At 40.0% G+C, this 18527-nt stretch overlaps 1 protein-coding gene across 6 annotated transcripts in view; it reads left to right on the top strand.

Annotated features, from left to right (window-relative positions):
- Positions 1-18527, top strand: part of DIDO1 (death inducer-obliterator 1) — a 54705-nt gene that overhangs the window by 13805 nt on the left and 22373 nt on the right. For 4 of the 6 annotated variants that reach the window (XM_032705156.1, XM_032705157.1, XM_032705155.1 and 1 more), the window contains exons 2-7: positions 3266-3461; positions 5514-5618; positions 5915-6815; positions 7134-7452; positions 9935-10147; positions 10935-11160. In XM_032705156.1, the coding sequence (XP_032561047.1) occupies positions 3374-3461; positions 5514-5618; positions 5915-6815; positions 7134-7452; positions 9935-10147; positions 10935-11160 (1852 nt within the window). In that variant the 5' untranslated portion in view covers positions 3266-3373. Of the gene's footprint in view, positions 1-1806; positions 1977-3265; positions 3462-5513; positions 5619-5914; positions 6816-7133; positions 7453-9934; positions 10148-10934; positions 11161-18527 lie in introns of those variants that run through there. The other 2 variants (XM_032705154.1, XM_032705159.1) reach the window with 2 other exon arrangements.

The raw sequence follows: 18527 nt of genomic DNA, 5'->3' as shown, positions 1-18527 counted from the left end.
CATTCAGCTCTGTGTTACTGGCAGAGATAATCTCTCTCCTCTTTTGCCTGGGATTTGTAAAGTGTTGGGTTACAATGGGAAGCTGTAGATAACTGTGCTTTGTGTGAGGTTTTGTCTGAATGAGAGAGGGAGAATATATTTACCGAAAAGTGGAGTGAGATTGTGAGTGGTGGTTTTGTTTGTTTAATGACGGTGTGTTGGAGGAGAGATTTTTAATATGTACTGTGAGGTGTTGCAGTAGCAAGATTTGAAATTTGGGAATTCCTTTTCTGTCTCTTGTTAAATTGGCTGCTGACTCTGCTCTGGAATTTCTTCAGTCCGTGTCTACTGAAAACCACGGGTGTTTACAGTAGCTGGACTAAATGTTTCCTTAACTGAATGTTCTTTCTCCTGATACTGTGCATCAGCTTTATGCTCCACTTGTAGATAAGGGACTCTTCTGTTTCACTAGAATGCTCCTGCTACCACAGCAACTCTTGATTTGTGTTTTTAAATTCACTTATAGTTGATTTGGGAAACTTAGATATTTGCACATTGGAGACTTTCTCCCAGAAACTGTTAACCTCAGGAGAAAGCAGAGGGCCTTTTGAATAAGCAGCAGTTATTAAATATTAGTTTTCCTTTCTGTCCCATCAGTTATAGAGATTCTTGCCTCAGTTTTTTCAGAGGTACAGAACATTCTTTCTAAAGGAGATGTGGCAAAAAGACAGGATGATGCTGATGGGAGTTGTCTATTAGGGGAAATACAATAATTCTCATTTTTCAGCTAGAACTTACAGTTTCAGAAACATGATTAATATGTTGTATTAGGAAGAATAAGTAAAAGTTATCATGGATGTTCAGTTCCTTTAAAACAAGATGACCAGTTTGCTGCTTCAGTTAACATTTCTGACAGTATCTCAGCTGCAACTGAATAGTGATTTAGTGAACTTGAGAACAAAATGAACAAAAAGTCCCACTGAATTTGGAAGAGAAACAAGTATTTGAAGACTTCCAAAGCTACTGTAGTACTAAATATTTTTGTAGGCAGTTAGTAGACGGTTTACTTAGAAGTGCAAAGTGTAATTGTGAGTTAAGACTTCCATCCTTCTATGTTTTAATATTTGATTTTTCAGCTGCTTTTAGGCATTTAAGTTTAACCTGTATTAAGATGCAGTTCTGAAAGAACAGGTTCATGTAAAATAAGTTTGACACTTCCTGTCTTTCATGAAAAATGTGGCAGAGGAAAAAATGGAGATACTAAATAATAATAAAAAAGGACCAAGCATTTTACAGCAAATGCAAGGAGTCTGTAATTTTGGTGTTTTAAGTATACTCTATGTTTATATGTCTCAAATTTGAAATTATTTTAAAATTTCAGTTCTGCAAAAGTTTTTTCCTGTAGATAATGAAGATGATACAGGAAATAGCAATGAGATAACAGCTGCTGAAGCAAAAAGAATTATTCTGGTGTAGAATCTCTTGATTTTCAGTTAATGCTTGGTGCTAATGCTGCTCCATGCTCAGTCAGAGCTGCAGGCTGTGCTCTGTGCAGCCACTGGGTGGGGAGTGACTAAGGCTGGAAAATGTCCATTGTGTTCAGCCAGTCCTCCCTGGTTCTGGTTTTGGAATGTTGTGGTGACACAGCTCCGTGACTCAGACATAATTTAAAGAGTGTGTTGCACACGGGGCCTCGAATGCCCAGGTACAGGAACAGTCCCTTGGACAGTTCTTCCACTTTTTGTGTGATCCAGAGGCACAGTTTGTCTCCTAGTTTGATACAGAGTTAAACAAGAAGTGATTAGCTGACTTTCCCTCTTCCTTTAGGCATATCACTTAAAAATTGCATGATGTGTGATCAGTTGGAGATTCTGAACAGGGAGATTGAAGGGTTATTGCAGAGCTGCACCGTGGAAGAAGGCACCTTAAACTCAGTGACAGACTCCCTGGATGTAATCACTGATTCAGACAATGGAGCAAGATACAGATTAGAGCAGGTATTCAATGCCATGAGTTATAGCACCAGGGGCTTTATAATTAGTTTGTTCTGTTGTCTTTTTTGTTATTGTTAATTTTTTTCCTCCTAAATTAGGAGTAGGAGTAGTAGGCTGAGGGAAAGAATGTACATAATGTACATAATCCACTATAGAGAAGGTACAGGGGAAGGAACTACTGATGTGGATCCAGCTCCACACTCAGTGTTGTTTTTCATAATTCTGCTTTGCCACAGTCATACAAATTTTGAGACTTATTGTTCATGAAATAATAAAGTGATCCAGTGATGAGAATTGGATTTGGAGAGGAGTTTGTCTTCCCCCAGTTCTTATTTTTGGGACAGTGGCATGGCTTTGGAGAACACTAGAGATGATCACTGCTCAGGGAGTAAAAAAGTGGTTTTAAAGAGCAAAGATGCTTTAAGAGTTGGGGACTTGAGAGATTTGGGGGGGGAAGGTATTCTTTAAAAGGCGAAGTCATACTGTGTCTTGGCATGGATTATCTAATATGTTTTAAGATAGAATCTCTTGACCTAGAGTGTTTATGAACAGTTTTTACTCCTTTGAAAGAATTTTTAATGTTTATGTCCTCCACCTGCTGTGTATGTTCCCCTGCATCTTTAATTGCAGAATGCTGACACACAGGCTCTGTGCTCAGTTTTGTTCTTTTACCTTCACTAATTTTACAGTCCAGTTCATCCTGTCCAGCTGGTCCTCCTCTTCCTCCCAGATCCTTTTCCAGTGTTCTTGTAGCCTGGTAGACTACTTGGGGTTAATGCAGGCATTTCCTACTGACGTTCAGGCTCACGTGCTCAAAGCTGCAGTGTCTTCTGTGATAAAATTTTGTATAAACCAGTAGATCTGCCCTATGCAACCCAGGCCAGGCTGATGGAGTTTAAAAACATTTCTGTATTTTCATTGCACAGTAGGAGCTTAGTAAATTCCGCTCTCAGAATGCTTTTAAGTACTGTACATGGAATAGATTCTTGATTACAGTTTGTTACTTTTCTGAAAATCTTAATGGGATCTGAACAAATTCATGGGAGTGCAATTGTATTTTGTATTTCTTTCAAAGGTCTCAGCTGTGGGTAAGTGGGGAGGTGCTATTGCTTTACTTTGATTTTTCTTTCCAGTTGCAGTGTTTTTCTGAAAGGACAAAACTGTCGAAGACAAAATAATGGAATTTGCTTTATAATATAGTAGAGGCAAAACAGTTCTTAATTTTTTACAGTAGTAAGATAAGTTAATAAATATATCAGTGCCTTATTTTTTCCTCCTTCTTTTTTCTCCAGGAGCCAGCAGGAAAAAGAGGATTGATTGGATCAGCATTTGGACCTGCTGACAACTTGGAGATTCGGTCTGGCACTTATGAGTCAGGAATTTCAGCATGTGCTGGATGGATGATGCTGAATGACTCTCATCCTGTGCTGCCCTCCTCTGGCTCTGCCCTTCAAGGAGAAACCCTTCGAACCTCTAATGCTGTGTCAGGTAAAGCACAGAGAGCACATGGAAGAGCTTTCTTAGTTCTTTACATTGTATCTGGAATTTAAATCTCAGAATTTGGATTACCTCTGCTTACAACTTTTTAACATTTCCTCATCTTCCAGGGTAAACAAAGATGTAAACATTAACTGTTTTGACTTGTTCCCTTACTTCTGTTGTAACCTTTCTGGTGTGAATATAATTTTAGTGCTGTTTAAAACCAAAACCAAACCAAACTAAAAATTTATAGTTAATGATTTTTTTTATGGAGGAATTTAGTGGAATTTCATATTGGATTGAATCAGCTTCAGCTTTTTACCTGTGTACTACAGGCTTAAAGTTCACTTTTTATTCTGTCTGTAATGTTAAAAGTAATCATTACTATTTAAATTGATGTTCTGCTGCTTTTACAGTGACATTTATAGTATCTCACTGAAGTGGAATACCGAAGTTACAACTGAAGTGTTAATTTTTTTAACATATCTACATGGATGTTTATGTTTCCATAGCATTGCCTGTTACAAGTTTCTGTTGTAGCAGTAATAAATGTAATACTGAAAGCAGAGGGGTTGGACTACAGAGGGATTGTGTGAAGACAGAACAGTATATGAAATAAGGAGGCATTTATCCCCAGCACCCACTGCAAGCCTGGGAGAAGTTTGTTGAATGATGCCTCTGCATCTGTGATCTGTACAGTTGGTAGAAATACCTGTTAATTAGGAATTCTGTTAATATTCACTTTTGGCTTACCTCTGCAATTCCTTAGCTGGGGATACACAGATAACTACTCCAGAAACGTTCCTGGGGTGTTCTTTGTTTTTCAATAACTGTTCATATTTAGGCCATTCTTTGAGCTGTTCTTAGTACTGCACACTGCAGCTTCATGTGAGCAGTGGGATTGCAGTGGCTGCAGAACTCGGTGTCTGCTGGGTTTGGGAGCAGTTCCATGACATGCAGCTCATCTGAAATACCCTGAATACTTGTTCAAACCAGGTTATTCCTTAGTTAATTAAAATGCAGATCCTACATTTGTCTAACTTTCTTTTGTCTTCTCAAATAAGAGAGTCTCCTCGTGTGCTGGAAAAGACTTCTGAAAAAAAAAAAGGATCCTTGTTGTCAGCACAGATTTTCTTTTTCCTATGGTTCCATCTCTAGCAGTTGGACGTTCTTTGCTGAATCTGTTCTTTTTTTGGGGTCATTCTGGTAGATCACATAGATTGAAGACATTTTTGTAAGTAACCATGTCAAGGAACAGCCATTCTTAAGTTTCAGTCCACACAGATTTTTGCAGGGAGTTGAGAAGATTTTTATTTTGTTCTTTCCTGTATAATTCCTTTTATTCTATAAATGTTGTTAGAGAAATAGTGAAGGTAAAGTGTTGCTTTAACCTGAATACCCACCAGTGTTTATGAAACAACCTAAAAATAGCAGCTAAACTGTTTAACAGGCAAGACATAGACCTAGTTTATTTTAACAAGGAAGGCTAGGGTATTTCCATTTTTAAAATCCAAGAGCTTGTTATTCTTTGGGAAAACCTGTATTATCTAAGCAGCAGTACCTTTAAGTTTCCTAAAACTGGCTGTTGGTTCTACCTTGTTCCTGATCTGCTGTTGGTAATCATTCCATTCTACCAGAGAATGTTACTCCTATCAAATACCATCCTCACTTTTGGAAAGGGAACTGAGTCCATACTGTCTGTTTGGATGAGTCCTTGCTCTGTGCTCCTTGACACTGGGGCATGCATTGTTCCCATGTCCATGTAAGGAGTGGAACTGCCATAGAGTTTTTTTCCCAGACAAACCCCAGGGAGTGGGTTCATACCATGAAGGGTTTTTTTTTTTTGAAAAATGTCAGAAATCCTAAGGCTACTCAATAAAATGTCAGTACAATATCCAAACCCACATCTGTAACTTACTACGTTGAAAGAACATCAGTGGCTTGAAATACAAGTAGAGTGTTTGTTAGAATAAGTCACGAGGTTACATCAAAATATTTAATAATTACTTAGGCTTGTAAATATTTTTGAATCAGAGTTTTGAACCTTATGTTTCTCTTCAGTGTTTCAGAGGGAGGACAGTGTTGCCCGTACTATGGAACAAGCTGTAAACACAGAGCCATTAGAGTCTGAACCTAATACTGACAACATGGAAAACAGTTCTCCTGGTAAGAGTTCTTCCTTTCCAGTTGAGCAGAAAATATGCTTATTTATGCATTTTGTAGGTGTGTACATGTATATACATATATTTTTAAGTAACAAAGAGTTTGTAATAGCTGGATTGTGTTGGCACAGTGATCAGTGATATATTAATTGCTACTGCTGTTGCATTGCATTCACAAGAAAACATTTTATGTTTTGAGGGTCATAATATGAGGTGGAGATAAATAACACGTTGAATAAAGGTTTTAAGGAAAAGCATCTTTCCTCACCACTGGTTTAGTAACTCTTCCCTTGTTTTTAGCATCAGTTTTGGATGATAAAGGTGAGCAAAGCAATGAGGAGGAACAAAAGTCTATCAAGCCCACGAGTAAAGAGTTCAGGAAAACCTGGGGCTTTCGAAGGACCACAATTGCCAAGCGAGAGGGGGCAGGAGATGCTGACATGGACTCCAGTGACCAGCAGCCACAACAACAGCAGCAAGGCTTGAACCTGCGGCGGAGCGGGCGGCAGCCAAAGCGGACGGAGAGGGTGGAAGAGTTCCTTACCACAGTGAGGCGCCGAGGGAGGAGGAGTGCTCCTGCTACTCTGGAAGACTCAAGTGAGGCAGCATCTGGTCCAGCTACAGATGCCGAAACTGCTTCTGAAGATAGTGTTGAGAGCACCCCAGATACAAAACCTGTCACTAGGAGGATCTGCACTAGGAGCTGTAAGGATCAGAAAAGCCCTAAAAGCAGACGCGCAAAGGAGGAAGAGGAAGAAGAAGAGGAGGAGGAAGAGGAGGAAGATGAAGATGCTACCTCTGATAGTGACAGCGATGGGTTAACACTAAAGGAACTCCAGAATCGACTGAGAAAGAAACGTGTTGAACAGAAACCTGCACTGAAGGATGTACAGAACCACAAAAGGAATTCAGAACGAGATCCCACCCAAACAGGTGGTGTCCCAGCTGAAAAGCAGGCTGAGTCTGAGCTGCCTGTCAAGCAGGAGCCTGAGACTGCAGACAGCACTGAGATTGCAAGTCAGGTGGTTGTGTCTGAGGAAGACACTGAAGATGTCCAGGATCAGAAGGAGGAAAAGCCTGCCCTTGGTGCCAAGGGGGCCACAGATGAAGAGCCTGAAGAACAGCCCAAAAGCAAACCCGAGTCTGAGATCTACGACCCAAACGCTCTGTACTGTATTTGTCGGCAGCCTCATAACAACAGGTAGGCAAAGGGTTCACTGGAGACACAGTGCAAGGAGCTGGAGTTGTTCTGTGATGAAAAAGGAAACCAGATACTCATGCTTACTTTTTGAGTACATGTGAGTGAACTGTTGGGTTTGCTGAAGTTTGGGGGGGAGTTTATAACAAATATTTAAACGAGGTTAAAGGAATATAGAAGTGACCAGTGAGGCAGAACAGTGCACTGGTGCTTTGTTGGAGTGCTTACGTCCTGCTGCTTGAAATATCTGTTGAATGTTAATTGTTTTTTCATTTCACAGTGTTTTACTGTTCCTTGGTGGGTTGTTTTTTTTTTTTCCAGGTTTATGATTTGTTGTGATAGATGTGAGGAATGGTTTCATGGTGACTGCGTGGGTATTTCTGAGGCTCGAGGGCGATTGTTGGAAAGGAATGGTGAGGACTATATCTGTCCAAACTGCACCATTCTCCAGGGACAGGATGAGCCTGTGTCAGAACTAGACCAGCAGGAAGCGAAAGCGGAGCAAGGAAATGTGGATGGCACAGAATTCACAAGCATAGGAACAATTGAACAAAAATCAGTTGAGGACCAAGGGATCAAGGGTAGGATTGAAAAAGCTGCAAATCCAAGTGGGAAGAAAAAACTAAAGATATTTCAACCTGTAAGTATTTTAAGTTTTTCTTATTTTTAATGTTTCACAGAGTACATTGAGACAATGAGTTACTTGTAGAGCTATAAATCTGAAGTGGTTTTTTAAAGCTAAACATGAAGCTGAACAGCCCACTAAAGTGCTGTTTAGCAAAAGTTTATCCATAGTTCTGTCAGTACAGGAATTACAACTGTTAGTTTCAAGTGAGGGATTTAAAAGTTTTATGTAGGGGTAAGGAAATAGTTTTTGCTATTCAGCCCTTTCTAAATACTGTTTTGGAAGCCAAATAATTCTTTTAATAAAAATATTAGAAATCTGGACTGGGTTATACGGTCTTTGAAATAATCTCAAACAATTTTGGACATTTTCAATGATAGTGAAACTTTTTACTTAACATTGGCAAGTGCCTGTTGAAGTTAATTCCAGCTGTACTTCCAATTAGTCTTTGAATTCTGATTTTTATCCTTATGCTGCTTTAGTTTATTAGCAAGTAGAGACTTCTTTTATACTGCCTTTTTTAATCTAAATATATGTATCTTGAATTATTGCAAAATCTAAAATAAATTAAAGTTTTGTAATAATAACTTCCATTGGGAAAGGCATAGAAGCTTCTTCAGCTCAATGCACACAAATTAAAAAAAGTTCATGCTACCGTGTCTTTGTCCTGCCTAAGCTGCTGTAGTGATGCCAACATCTTGAACAATTCCGTTTTCTTCTTACTGTGCCTGGAAAAACATGTTCAGTGAATTTGCTGTTAAAATGCTACAGCAGTTTATAGTTTTTCTCTACGAATTTATTCTTTCATGTCTAATCTTTAAGCTTTGAAATCATCCCTAGAATAAATATCAGAGCTGTCCATAGCAGCACTGTGAGATGAATGTACAGACCAAAACAGTTTGAGTTCAATGTAGAAATGTTACAATTTTAAGATAAATGTGCAGAAAACAGTGTTCTCACAAATGTTTTCAAACATATTTGTACTTCTTTGTACACACAAAAAAGTTTTTAAGAGTCCAGTGCTGTTGGCCTTGGCTCTGCTGCTGAGTATCTCTGTGGTATTTCTGTGCTGACCAGGTACGTGGATGTGTTGGCCGTGTCTCTGTTAGTGAAAGGGAAACATAATTATCATTAACTCCTTGCCTCCTGTGGAAGAACTGCTTGTATTTTAGGTATTCTTTTGGCATTTGACAGTCTCAGTTTATCTGTTCTCTTACATCAGAATTCTCGAGAAAGACTCTTTTTTGTTGCTATCCATAAGCACCTATAGCTGCAGGGTTTTGGTTTGTGATTAAAACTCAACAAATTTTCTAAGTACAGATATCAACACTTAAAGTTTTGTCATCATCTGAGTTAATGCCCTTAATTAGAAATGGCAGCTCAGTTAGTCATAAACTTCAGATGTTTTTTAGGGAACATGAATTGATAATTCTTTATCAGCTAAGTGTGTACATGATTGAAAAGTACTTTAAAGCAAACAATTTCTTGGGGAAAATTCTAAATTACAGGTTTTTATCAGACTGCAGCAGATAATGCTATCTTACTGACTTTGGCTGGGGAAAACCACAATGCAAATACTTATTTAACTGGAAATATTAATGAAAAACTTACTTTTGGTAATTACAAATGACAGTTTGTTGATGGGGAGAGGCTGTCTAGAACTACAGTAGTTCTGAATGTTGTTAGGTTAGTTGTGTCGCTTTTATGAGTAAACTAGAAGAGAAATTAAAGCATAATATCCAGAGGTAATATGTTGGAGCCTAAAGACCTTTGAATTATTTCTGGATTTTGGCATAATGTACCCTGTTTTCAAGGAATGTGCTATTTTCTGAATCTTAACATTAGAAGAGGAAGTGTTTCATATGTAACACTTCTGTAATAAATGGAGAGCAATTTTGAAGTAAAAAAAAATAGAAATTGCATGTGCAAACCTCTAAATGTGTAAGAAGTAGGAGGCTGTGGAAAGTTATCAGGGAGAATTTTTTTTTTTTAATGTAAGTTGGAGTCTTCTCCATTTAAAATTGGTAAATCTCTAGAGCAAGAATAATCTCTGCACCTGAATAGCTGAGTGCTTTCCTCTTGCACGTGTGCATGGCTGAGGACAGCAGCTGATGGGGATATAGGAATAAAATGCACTTTAGAGACCTTGCTCAGGAGAAACCAGTTGTGAGTTATTAAGGAGATCTCTCACGTGATGCAGAGGATCAGGAAAAAAGCATTTGTGTGCTTATGGGATTTGAAAATTTAGGAAGCCAGTCTCCTTTATTTCAGTGCTAGACTAACAACTTGATAATGCAGCACGTTCTGAAAATAACGCGTTAAAAGAGCGAAGCTCTTACCTTTGTATGGGTTGTTTCTGTTGTGTCCTGAGTGACAGCTGCTTTCACACTGGCCATTGTCAGGTCACTGGCGGCGTGTAAGCGTTTCTCCATGTTCCAAAGGCACATTCCTGTGATTTCCTCTTTGAAGGCTGAGCTCACTCCCTTTCACCCTGTAGGTGATGGAAGCTCCTGGTGCATCCAAGTGCATCGGTCCCGGCTGTTTCAACGTGGCTCAGCCCGACTCCGTGTACTGCAGCAACGACTGCATTCTCAAACACGCTGCAGCCACCATGAAGATTCTAAGCTCTGGCAAAGATGCAAAACCAAAACCTAAAGAGAAGATCAAACCAAAATCTGAAAAACCTGGCATGCCAAAATCTCAGCAGCAGGTAAGTTCGTGTTCCTGATCCAGAACAGCTGTCCTGAAGCACGGTGGCTTTTTCCTGTGCTCTCTTTTTTTGAGTCAAATGAAATTGCCAAGTCCTGCATTGAAGAGGAGCTTTTTATTATTCTTTTGTTGTTCTCTTGCCTTTTTCTGTGCTACCAACATTGTTTTAATTTTTCTGACAGTAAAATATTTTCCCATCACTTTTTAAAAAACAATCTTAATAATTGCCTCTAGATGGGGATAGTTGCTTGCAAGTGTATTCTAGCTGGCAATGCACTTTAAAAAAAAGAATTAATTTCGAATTAATTTACCTTTAAAAAAAGTATAAGAAGTACATATTTTTTTATTTTAATTTAATTCAAATTAATTTTACTTTTTTAAACTCTAAATTACTGGGGTTTGGACAGTAATTTGGAACTACTGTGAATTCTGTAATAACATGACTGTATTGTATGTGTGCTTTGTGAAGAGCAAAGATGAAAACAGAGCCTTTTACTGTTGAAACCACTAAAAAGTAGATGGTAGTTTTTCAGAGAAACAAACACCCCCCAGTCTATTGATAAATTGTTGTTTTGAAGTGGTCTCTTTACCATTCCCTTTTCCTGAAGTTATCCTGTATATCACCTTTGCTTTATAAATTTGAGTGTGAAATTACATCATTTCAGGTTCTTCTCTGGAGTTTACTATAAAAGAAATTGTTCTACGTGTGTGTAACTATATCTCTGCTTGTTTTTCAAATACAATATATTCGATGATTATTAGTAATCAAACTTCTTTTAATTACACAGGCGAGTATCAAACCACTTTCCAACCAAAAGAGACAATTGCCTGAGAAAAGAGAGGTGAACATGAAGAAGACTGTTGTGACAGTGGCCAAGACTGAGGCAAACACTCAACCTGTTGCTAGAGAGCCACCAGCAGAACCCGTGACACCGTCCTGGGCCAGCGATCATAATTACAATGCTGTAAAGCCTGAAAGGACTGCTGCCATTTCACCTGCACTGTTGTTCAAATGTATGTATCGCATAGGGATATTCCTGAATAATCATATTTTCTTTGAATACCCATCCATTCTTGGCTCTGCAAGACTAGGGAGTGTAGGATTTGGGGTTTTTTTTTCCTTACTATGGCACCAAGCTACCTTTCTCCACCTTCAAAGATTTGCACACAGATACACACAAATGAGAGACACTTTTAGAAGTTTCATATGTATCATATGACAGTTGTATGATTAAGAGCCTGTTGATCTACCCAGCTGATTTCTGGATGAAAACTACATGGTTAAGCTTGAAATTTTTCCCATAGAGACAGTATCTGTTTCTAATCTGGAAGGTAAGTATTGATACATTTGTGTTAAGTTTTACCAGAAGGCCGTGCAGTGTGCACCATGAATCAGCAATTGCCTGTACTAATTTGAATTGTATTTTTGTAATTTAGATTTGGCACCTGTCTCTCAGGTCTTGCATTTTCAGTGCCTGGTGCCGAGAATGAAAAATCTCCAACGTGGTGTCCAACGATACTTGACACTTCTGCAAACAGCTTTTAACTGTCAAGTATATTCCTGCTGCTTTTCTTCCCTACATGAAATAATTTAAGGACCATTCTTTACTTTTATGTTGGGGGGAGGCAGGACTCTTTTTATCTTTTTCTTTTTTTTTCCGTTTCTCTGTTCATACTTCACACGTTACCCACACACACAAGAACACATCTCAAGTGGATGTTGGGCAGAGGTATTGCCTTGCATATTTTTGCAGGTTTTGAATAGCATCCTTGTAACTCATATGAAGGTAAGTAAATACTGCTTTGAAAGCTGAAGAAGTCCTTCTGCTTATGACACTTTTTGATTGACTTCATCTAAGTAGTTTTATAATGCAGTTATGAAACGTCAGATGGAATCTGACATATCACAGTTACAACCACACGACCTGGTGTCTCATGTTTGTTCACTTGAAGATTAATGAATTCAGAAATTCAGTTCCCACTGCTTTGTAACCACACCTCAGCCAATTTACATTTTATTTTCAGAAGTAAACCTAGTTATTGAACACTTATATGTAAAGTTACTGATAAGTTTTTAAGTCATATTTAAGATGAGGTTTTTTTAGTTACAGTTTTTAAACATTGAGGGAACACCAGCCAAACCTTAATTTCTGTTCATTATCATAGTACATAGTAGACATACCAGGTATATTTTAATGTTGTCTGCCCCCATCAGGTTATAATTTTTCCTTAAGTATTTTGTTATTTAGGCCTTGTGCCTCTTTTATAGTGAACTCCCTGAAGGTACATACTTTAAAAGAATCTTAAAAAAATGCAGGCTAATTAAAGAAACTTTAGCTTTTTTTATTAGAAAAAAATATACTGTTTTAAACAAAAGTAAAATTAGGAGAGAGACTATTCAATGCAATTACAGGTGTCCATAGAACCATCTCACTTAAAATGTCCTTATTGCTGTAGGGTTTGGGTTTTTTCCCTCAGTAGACAGGAATACAGGTTTTGAGACACAAAGACTGAGGGTTTTTTTAGGGGAGGTTGCTTTAAAGTTTTACCACACTGGACGTGTTACAGATTTAACCAATTGCAATAGAAAACCGGATTCCTGTAGCTAAATAGTTAAATTGGTTCCAAAATATATGTGTTAGTAACAAACAGAGAACAACCCAGTTTGTGTGATGAAGAACTCTCATACCAAATGCAAGGAAGAACTTGAGATTGCTTTTATTAAGGTAAGTTGCACTGATATGTGGGGACTCTGTGCTAAATGCCCAGTTAAACAGTCTTATATATTCGTGAAAAAATGTGTCCTGCTTTTTAATGGTTGAATTTGAACTGTAATCTTCCTGAGAAGCTGCCAGTGCATCATCTACAAGAGTATTCTACCAGATTTTATTTATTTAAGAAATCTTTATAAGCTGTTCAAAACCTAGAAGTTACAGCATTAGGGAAATTCATGAGAGTCCTCTCAATTCTCTTCAGGTATCTGAAAGCAAGAACTCTTTCAGTCTGAGCTAATCTGCCAAGGAAAACACATTTATTGGACCAAACATATAATCTGGTTTAGACACATCTTAAAGTGACTCCCTGTTTAGAAATGAGTATTTCTGAACATTGGTTATGAAGGACTTGCAGAGCAGAGGAGGCAAAGGATGGGATCCTTCCAAATGCAGTGTTTCAGGTGCTGCCTGTGTTCTCCCAGAGCTTCCAGCCATGTTCAGCAAATCCTTGTTTGCAACTTCAGTGCATGAGGCCTTTTAGGAATTAAGGAAACTTAACATGATTAGAGAATTACTCTCTGTAATACTCTTTCCATTAGTCAGTTTATCATTTCTGACATGGATTTACTTTATACATTTACTCTGTACTTGTCAGATGAAAGGATTTTGTTATTACATGAGGCAACAGCTTTGTTAAGTAGTACCAAGAAGAAAATCAAGCCACTCCTAAAGAAGTACTGGGTGGTAGGAGCATGTAGTATATTTGTATCTAAGCCCACCACCAGACCCACTTTTCTTCTCCCAACCTTCTCTGCATTTATTTAAAAAAAAAAAGGGATATTTAGTGCTAGTGCTGTGCAGTTATTCAGAACAGTGTTGGGTTTTTTTCTTCTGTTACTCCATTAGCTTGTGTTTCTTCTTAATTTTTCTGTGGCTTTTTAGGGGGATGAGTTAGGGCTGTACTTGGAAGTGACTTTGTACACCAAAACTTGGTGCCTGGTTAATCCCACTGTCTGCCATCTTTATGTGCCCAGTGAAAATAATCTCTTTGATTCATTTAGTAACTAGAGTGGGAAATACCTTGAACTTGCTTTGATAAGTGAATATTAAATACAAGTACTTTTAAAGTTGCAGGCAGTATTTGAACTACACATAAAAGAGTCAATTGGGTATGAGCCACATTTCCTTCCAGAAGAGCCACTTTTACTTCCATTAGGAAAATTGGAATTCATTTAATATCCTTTTATACTCAATTTCAGAAGTCATCCTGGCTTCCAAATTGATGCAAGTGTGTGGATTGTTGAGATCTATGAATGTCATTCAAGGGTCCATGTTATGGTAGAAATCCTGACTTTGTCAGGATCAGAATTCAGATCATGTCACAGGAGATAAAAGCAAACCAGACTCTGGTTTATCTAGGAAGATCTTTGTGGTGTTTTTGGGGAAGCACCACCCAACATGATTTCTGAAACGTGTCAGTTTTGCTTGCAGACTGGCATCCTAGAATAATAGAAGTGTTATCTTTAATTACACTAGCAGAGCACAAGCTTAAAGCAGCATAATACAAACACTTTTTTACACAAAGGAACCATAAAAGCAGTTTTGTGTCCACTGCTTATTTGGCTCTGCTGAGGGCTTTTGTGTCATATGTTGCATTTAATACAAAATTTGTCCATTGCATTCACTGCTGCCCAGTGGAAATGGAGAAAAGGAACAGTCCAGACATGAAGTTTGCTGATGCAGGTGTTTGTCAGCAGCATCAGTGGATGTGTCTGAAGCACTTGAACTCAGGTTTTTATTGACAGAGCAACACTTGGAAAATAGGTGTTTTTTTTTCTGTATTTTTGCTGTTAATTCTCAAATAGAAATCAGCAGCAAATGTATCTGCAGTTTTGAAATAGAAAATGTATCCAAAAGGGGGGAGGAAGAGGGTAAACATTTGCAGTATCCCAGTTTTTAAACTAACCAATCATAAGTGTACCACTTATTCACTTTGAAGTTCACCTGACTTATTAGACTTAAGAATACAGGAACTAATAAGTTACTCAATTCAGGTGCTAAAACATCTTAACTGCTTTTATTGAGAAAAGCAACTAAGCATACAGGAGACTGAGCAGGGTTTATTAGATTTAAAAAACCCTAACATTAAATGTATTTCCTATTGTTCTTGTGGCAGAACTTCAGAGTAAAAAGCACTTGTCACACCAAACCTCTAAACTTCTGTTTACGTAACTGCAGACAGGGAAAGTGTGAATTTATAGTGATTTATGGTGATATCTTACTTGACACCAGTATTTCACAGAAGTTGGTGATGAGTGGGACTGTTTCCTTCAGAGAAAACCACAGTGTTTGTGATCCCACTCCTGGTTTCCAGTGGGGAATTATGAAGAAACAACGCTGCCACCTCCTGGAAGTGGGAGCCCTGACTCTGGTGATAAAAATTGCCTTCTGTTGTTATCCCCTTTCAGGTTTTTTCATTTCTTCTGCAGCTGAACTTTTCTGCACTCAAGCTGTTCACAGAGTGAATAGTGTTTGGTTGTATAGTTAAAGATCTTGGACTCCTTGTTCCTGTACACCTCTAACAAAATATGGAGTCTTTGAAAGGGAATGCAGTGATACTGGGTTACCCCACCAACAGAAAATGTGCATATTGAAATGCCAGGATTATAGCATGCATCACCTATGTATGCTTTTTCTTGTATCTGTTTCTCTTCCTCTCTGTAATAAGAGCAGGAAAGAAAGAAAACATACCACTCTAAAGAGAGCAGGGGCAAAATAGAGTGCAGTAAAGACAGGAGTTATGGCTCAGAGTGTGAAAGTGGTGTAGGGAGCTGTAAGTACTGTTGTGAAGAGAAGAAAGTAAAGCTTTGTCTGCACACAGGCTGGTGCCAATTTAATGCTGCTCTTTGGGCAAGATTGTACCAGCTGAAGTTGTGACTCAGTTGAGTGCAGTGGATGTGGATATACTGCTCTTGGTTTAACTTAACTGTTTAAAATATATTTTACTTAAACTTTGCTTCTTAAGCCATACGTATGTTTGTCTGCAGGGACTGATTGTAGTTAAACTGGCTGCCTTCTGGGTTTGACTGCTACCCCATGGAAAAAACTAGGCTCTGCCAGGTTCCATACTCTTACAACTGAACTGCTTCTGGCACCCGAATTAACTCCTACAAAGCCAAGGTGTCTTTGCTTAATACTATATTCTGCAATGTAGGTCCATACTGAGAGGCACTAAGTATTGAATAGTACCAGGGAAATAAAATGTAACATTTATTTTGTTACTGGCCATTTTCTTGGACATGTGGCTGCCCTGTGTGTAGGCCTGGCCTAAAGCTTTGTAACTAGAGAAGTTTTCAGGAAGGCTGGTGCAAGACCAAATAATGAATGACGAGCATACCCAAGATGAGTCTGCCAGAACTTCTGAGGAGTTCATGTTGGAGAACTTCTGGCTTTGGAAGGGTCATAGTACAGGAGTGGCTGGTGTAACACGGCAGCTCCAGTGCTGAACTCCCATCGTGGCGCTGGCAGGGCTCTGCTGGCCTGGGGCTCTGCTGGCCCAGGGGCTGGCTCAGGGCCTGAACCCTGCCTGTGGAGTGAGGCAGACCATAGTGGCTGCTGAAGCCAACATCCCCTGGGACCCAGCCAGTTAAAAGGAGCAGTGGGATCCTTGGGGAGCCATTATCATCTCCTGGCTGTGAACTGCTGGAGCTCCCCGTCTCTGCTCTGCAAGGTATGTTACACCTGCCCTGTGGCTCAGCCCTGTGAAGATTTTTGCCCTGTCTCTTTAAGTTAGGAAGGCTGGTCCCTGCTCCTGGCATGTTCCTATTTTGCCTTTGAAGCACCCAACACCCCCGAGGCACTTGGAGACAGCAGGCCAGCACTCCTGCCATCAGGGGTGCTTGGCTTCAGTGAGGAACCATTGCTGAGGGGAAGGGTTGGGGGACAGAAACCTGGTATCACTTACAGAGGCACTATGCATATGAGGGTGGTTATCTCTTGTCATCAACACTGAAAGTGATGAAAGTTTGATTAAAAACACTCACCACCCTCTTGCTGTTTTGCTTTCTTTTACTAATTTTACTTCAGTTCTTTGAACTTGGTCACTTGACTGCATAGCCAGTGAAAAAGTTCTTTGCTAGTCCCCAAATAAAAGGGTTCTTTTGAGGTGTTCACTTGCATTTTGAGTCAAGTCTGCTGCTGATTTGCTGTGTCCGATCTGTGCTGAACTTGGAACCTGAAGATGGCCTGTCCCTGCAAGGAGTGATGATACCAATCCATGAACAGTCTGGAAAATGAGCCCTTTTTTTGCAGCAGCACATAGTGCCTCTCTCTCACTCGGGGTGCGGGGTAGTATTGAAAATGCAGTCGTCTGACACAGGTCAGATAGATCACTATAATCTCATGTAGATTAAAATAAAGCCTATATGTCAAAGGTACAGATTTGCATGAGCTTAGAGTTACAGGTTGGCTTGAATGCAGAGAAATCACAACAGACACAGCGGGCTCTTGTCTCTGAGTCTCCTAAATTAAAGACAGGTTTAATTTCTTTGGTGTGCCTGAATGTAAAGGCTTGGCACACAGGCAGCTTAATTGCAGTGCAAATTAGAACTGATAGAGTCTTTAGGAGAACAGCAGCAGGGCAGGCAGCACACCTCAGATACGAGTGTTCAATAAACTAATTTTGGTCTTGAAAGTGGAAGCAGACCTGTGGGCAGTTTCCAGGGAAAACTAACACTGAAACTGCTTTAAGAGTAGTTCAGCACTTCTGAGTTAGAACTAGCAGTAAGCAGTGTTTGAGGGAAATGACCAAAAGTCCAGCAAAAGCAGGTGTCAGAACAGTTGAACAGGCGAGGAGCTGCAGCGGTTCCAGAGCCCCTCACCTGCACAGCCACGGGCACCGGTGCTTGGTGCCACCAGAGGGGGCTTCAGGGGCACCCAGCGGCTGCGACACACGGCCCCAGCCCGGGCCTGGGCACAGCTGCTCCCGGGGGACGGCTCGGAGCTGGTAAGTAGCTTCCCGTTGTGGAGTGCTTTAGGACTGACAGCTAAAGCACCAGCTCACCCGTGTCTTTCGTTCAGGTTTTTAAGTTGGGTAATGCATCAAAAGATTTCACGTCGGAAGAATCGTGGATTAAAGTTTGGTGTCAGCCTCTGCATTGGGGTGACGGGGTTTGGTGAAATTCTACTCTCTTCAGGTTATTTCTGTCAAGTCACAGAGGAAGGGCCACACCTGCGTGGACAAGTCCACTCAGGACAAGGCTGAGTGGCACAGGGAAGCTGTTGAAGAACATCAGTTCTAAGGTTGACAAATCCTGCCCATCCTCTGCTTCAGCAGTTTTACAGAGGGGAGAAATGGAGTTCTTAGGTAACTGGTGAATACAGGAGAGTTATTTCATCTTCTGTAGGCCAGGAGCCTGTGCTGCTGTGCTGTGCTCTGTGCCAGAGCAGGCTGCCCTCACCTCCCCTACACCTGCACCGGACGTGGCAGCGCTGGAGTGACGGCGCAGGGACGGCCACTGCAGCCACCTGTGTCTGAGCCAGAGGAGCCACAGGACCGAGCGGGACTTCTGAGGCCAAGCCGTGTGTGACACCCAGAGTGCTGGCAGGGCAGTTCCTGAGCAGGTGACTGACTGCCTCTGCTGGGCTCTGCAACCCGCGTTCCTCTCA

Source organism: Chiroxiphia lanceolata, chromosome 17, assembly GCF_009829145.1.
Source record: "Chiroxiphia lanceolata isolate bChiLan1 chromosome 17, bChiLan1.pri, whole genome shotgun sequence".
Classification (NCBI taxonomy): Eukaryota; Metazoa; Chordata; class Aves; order Passeriformes; family Pipridae; genus Chiroxiphia; species Chiroxiphia lanceolata.
The sequence above is the reverse complement of the archived record's forward strand: the minus strand, read 5'-3'. Positions and strand labels throughout refer to the sequence as shown.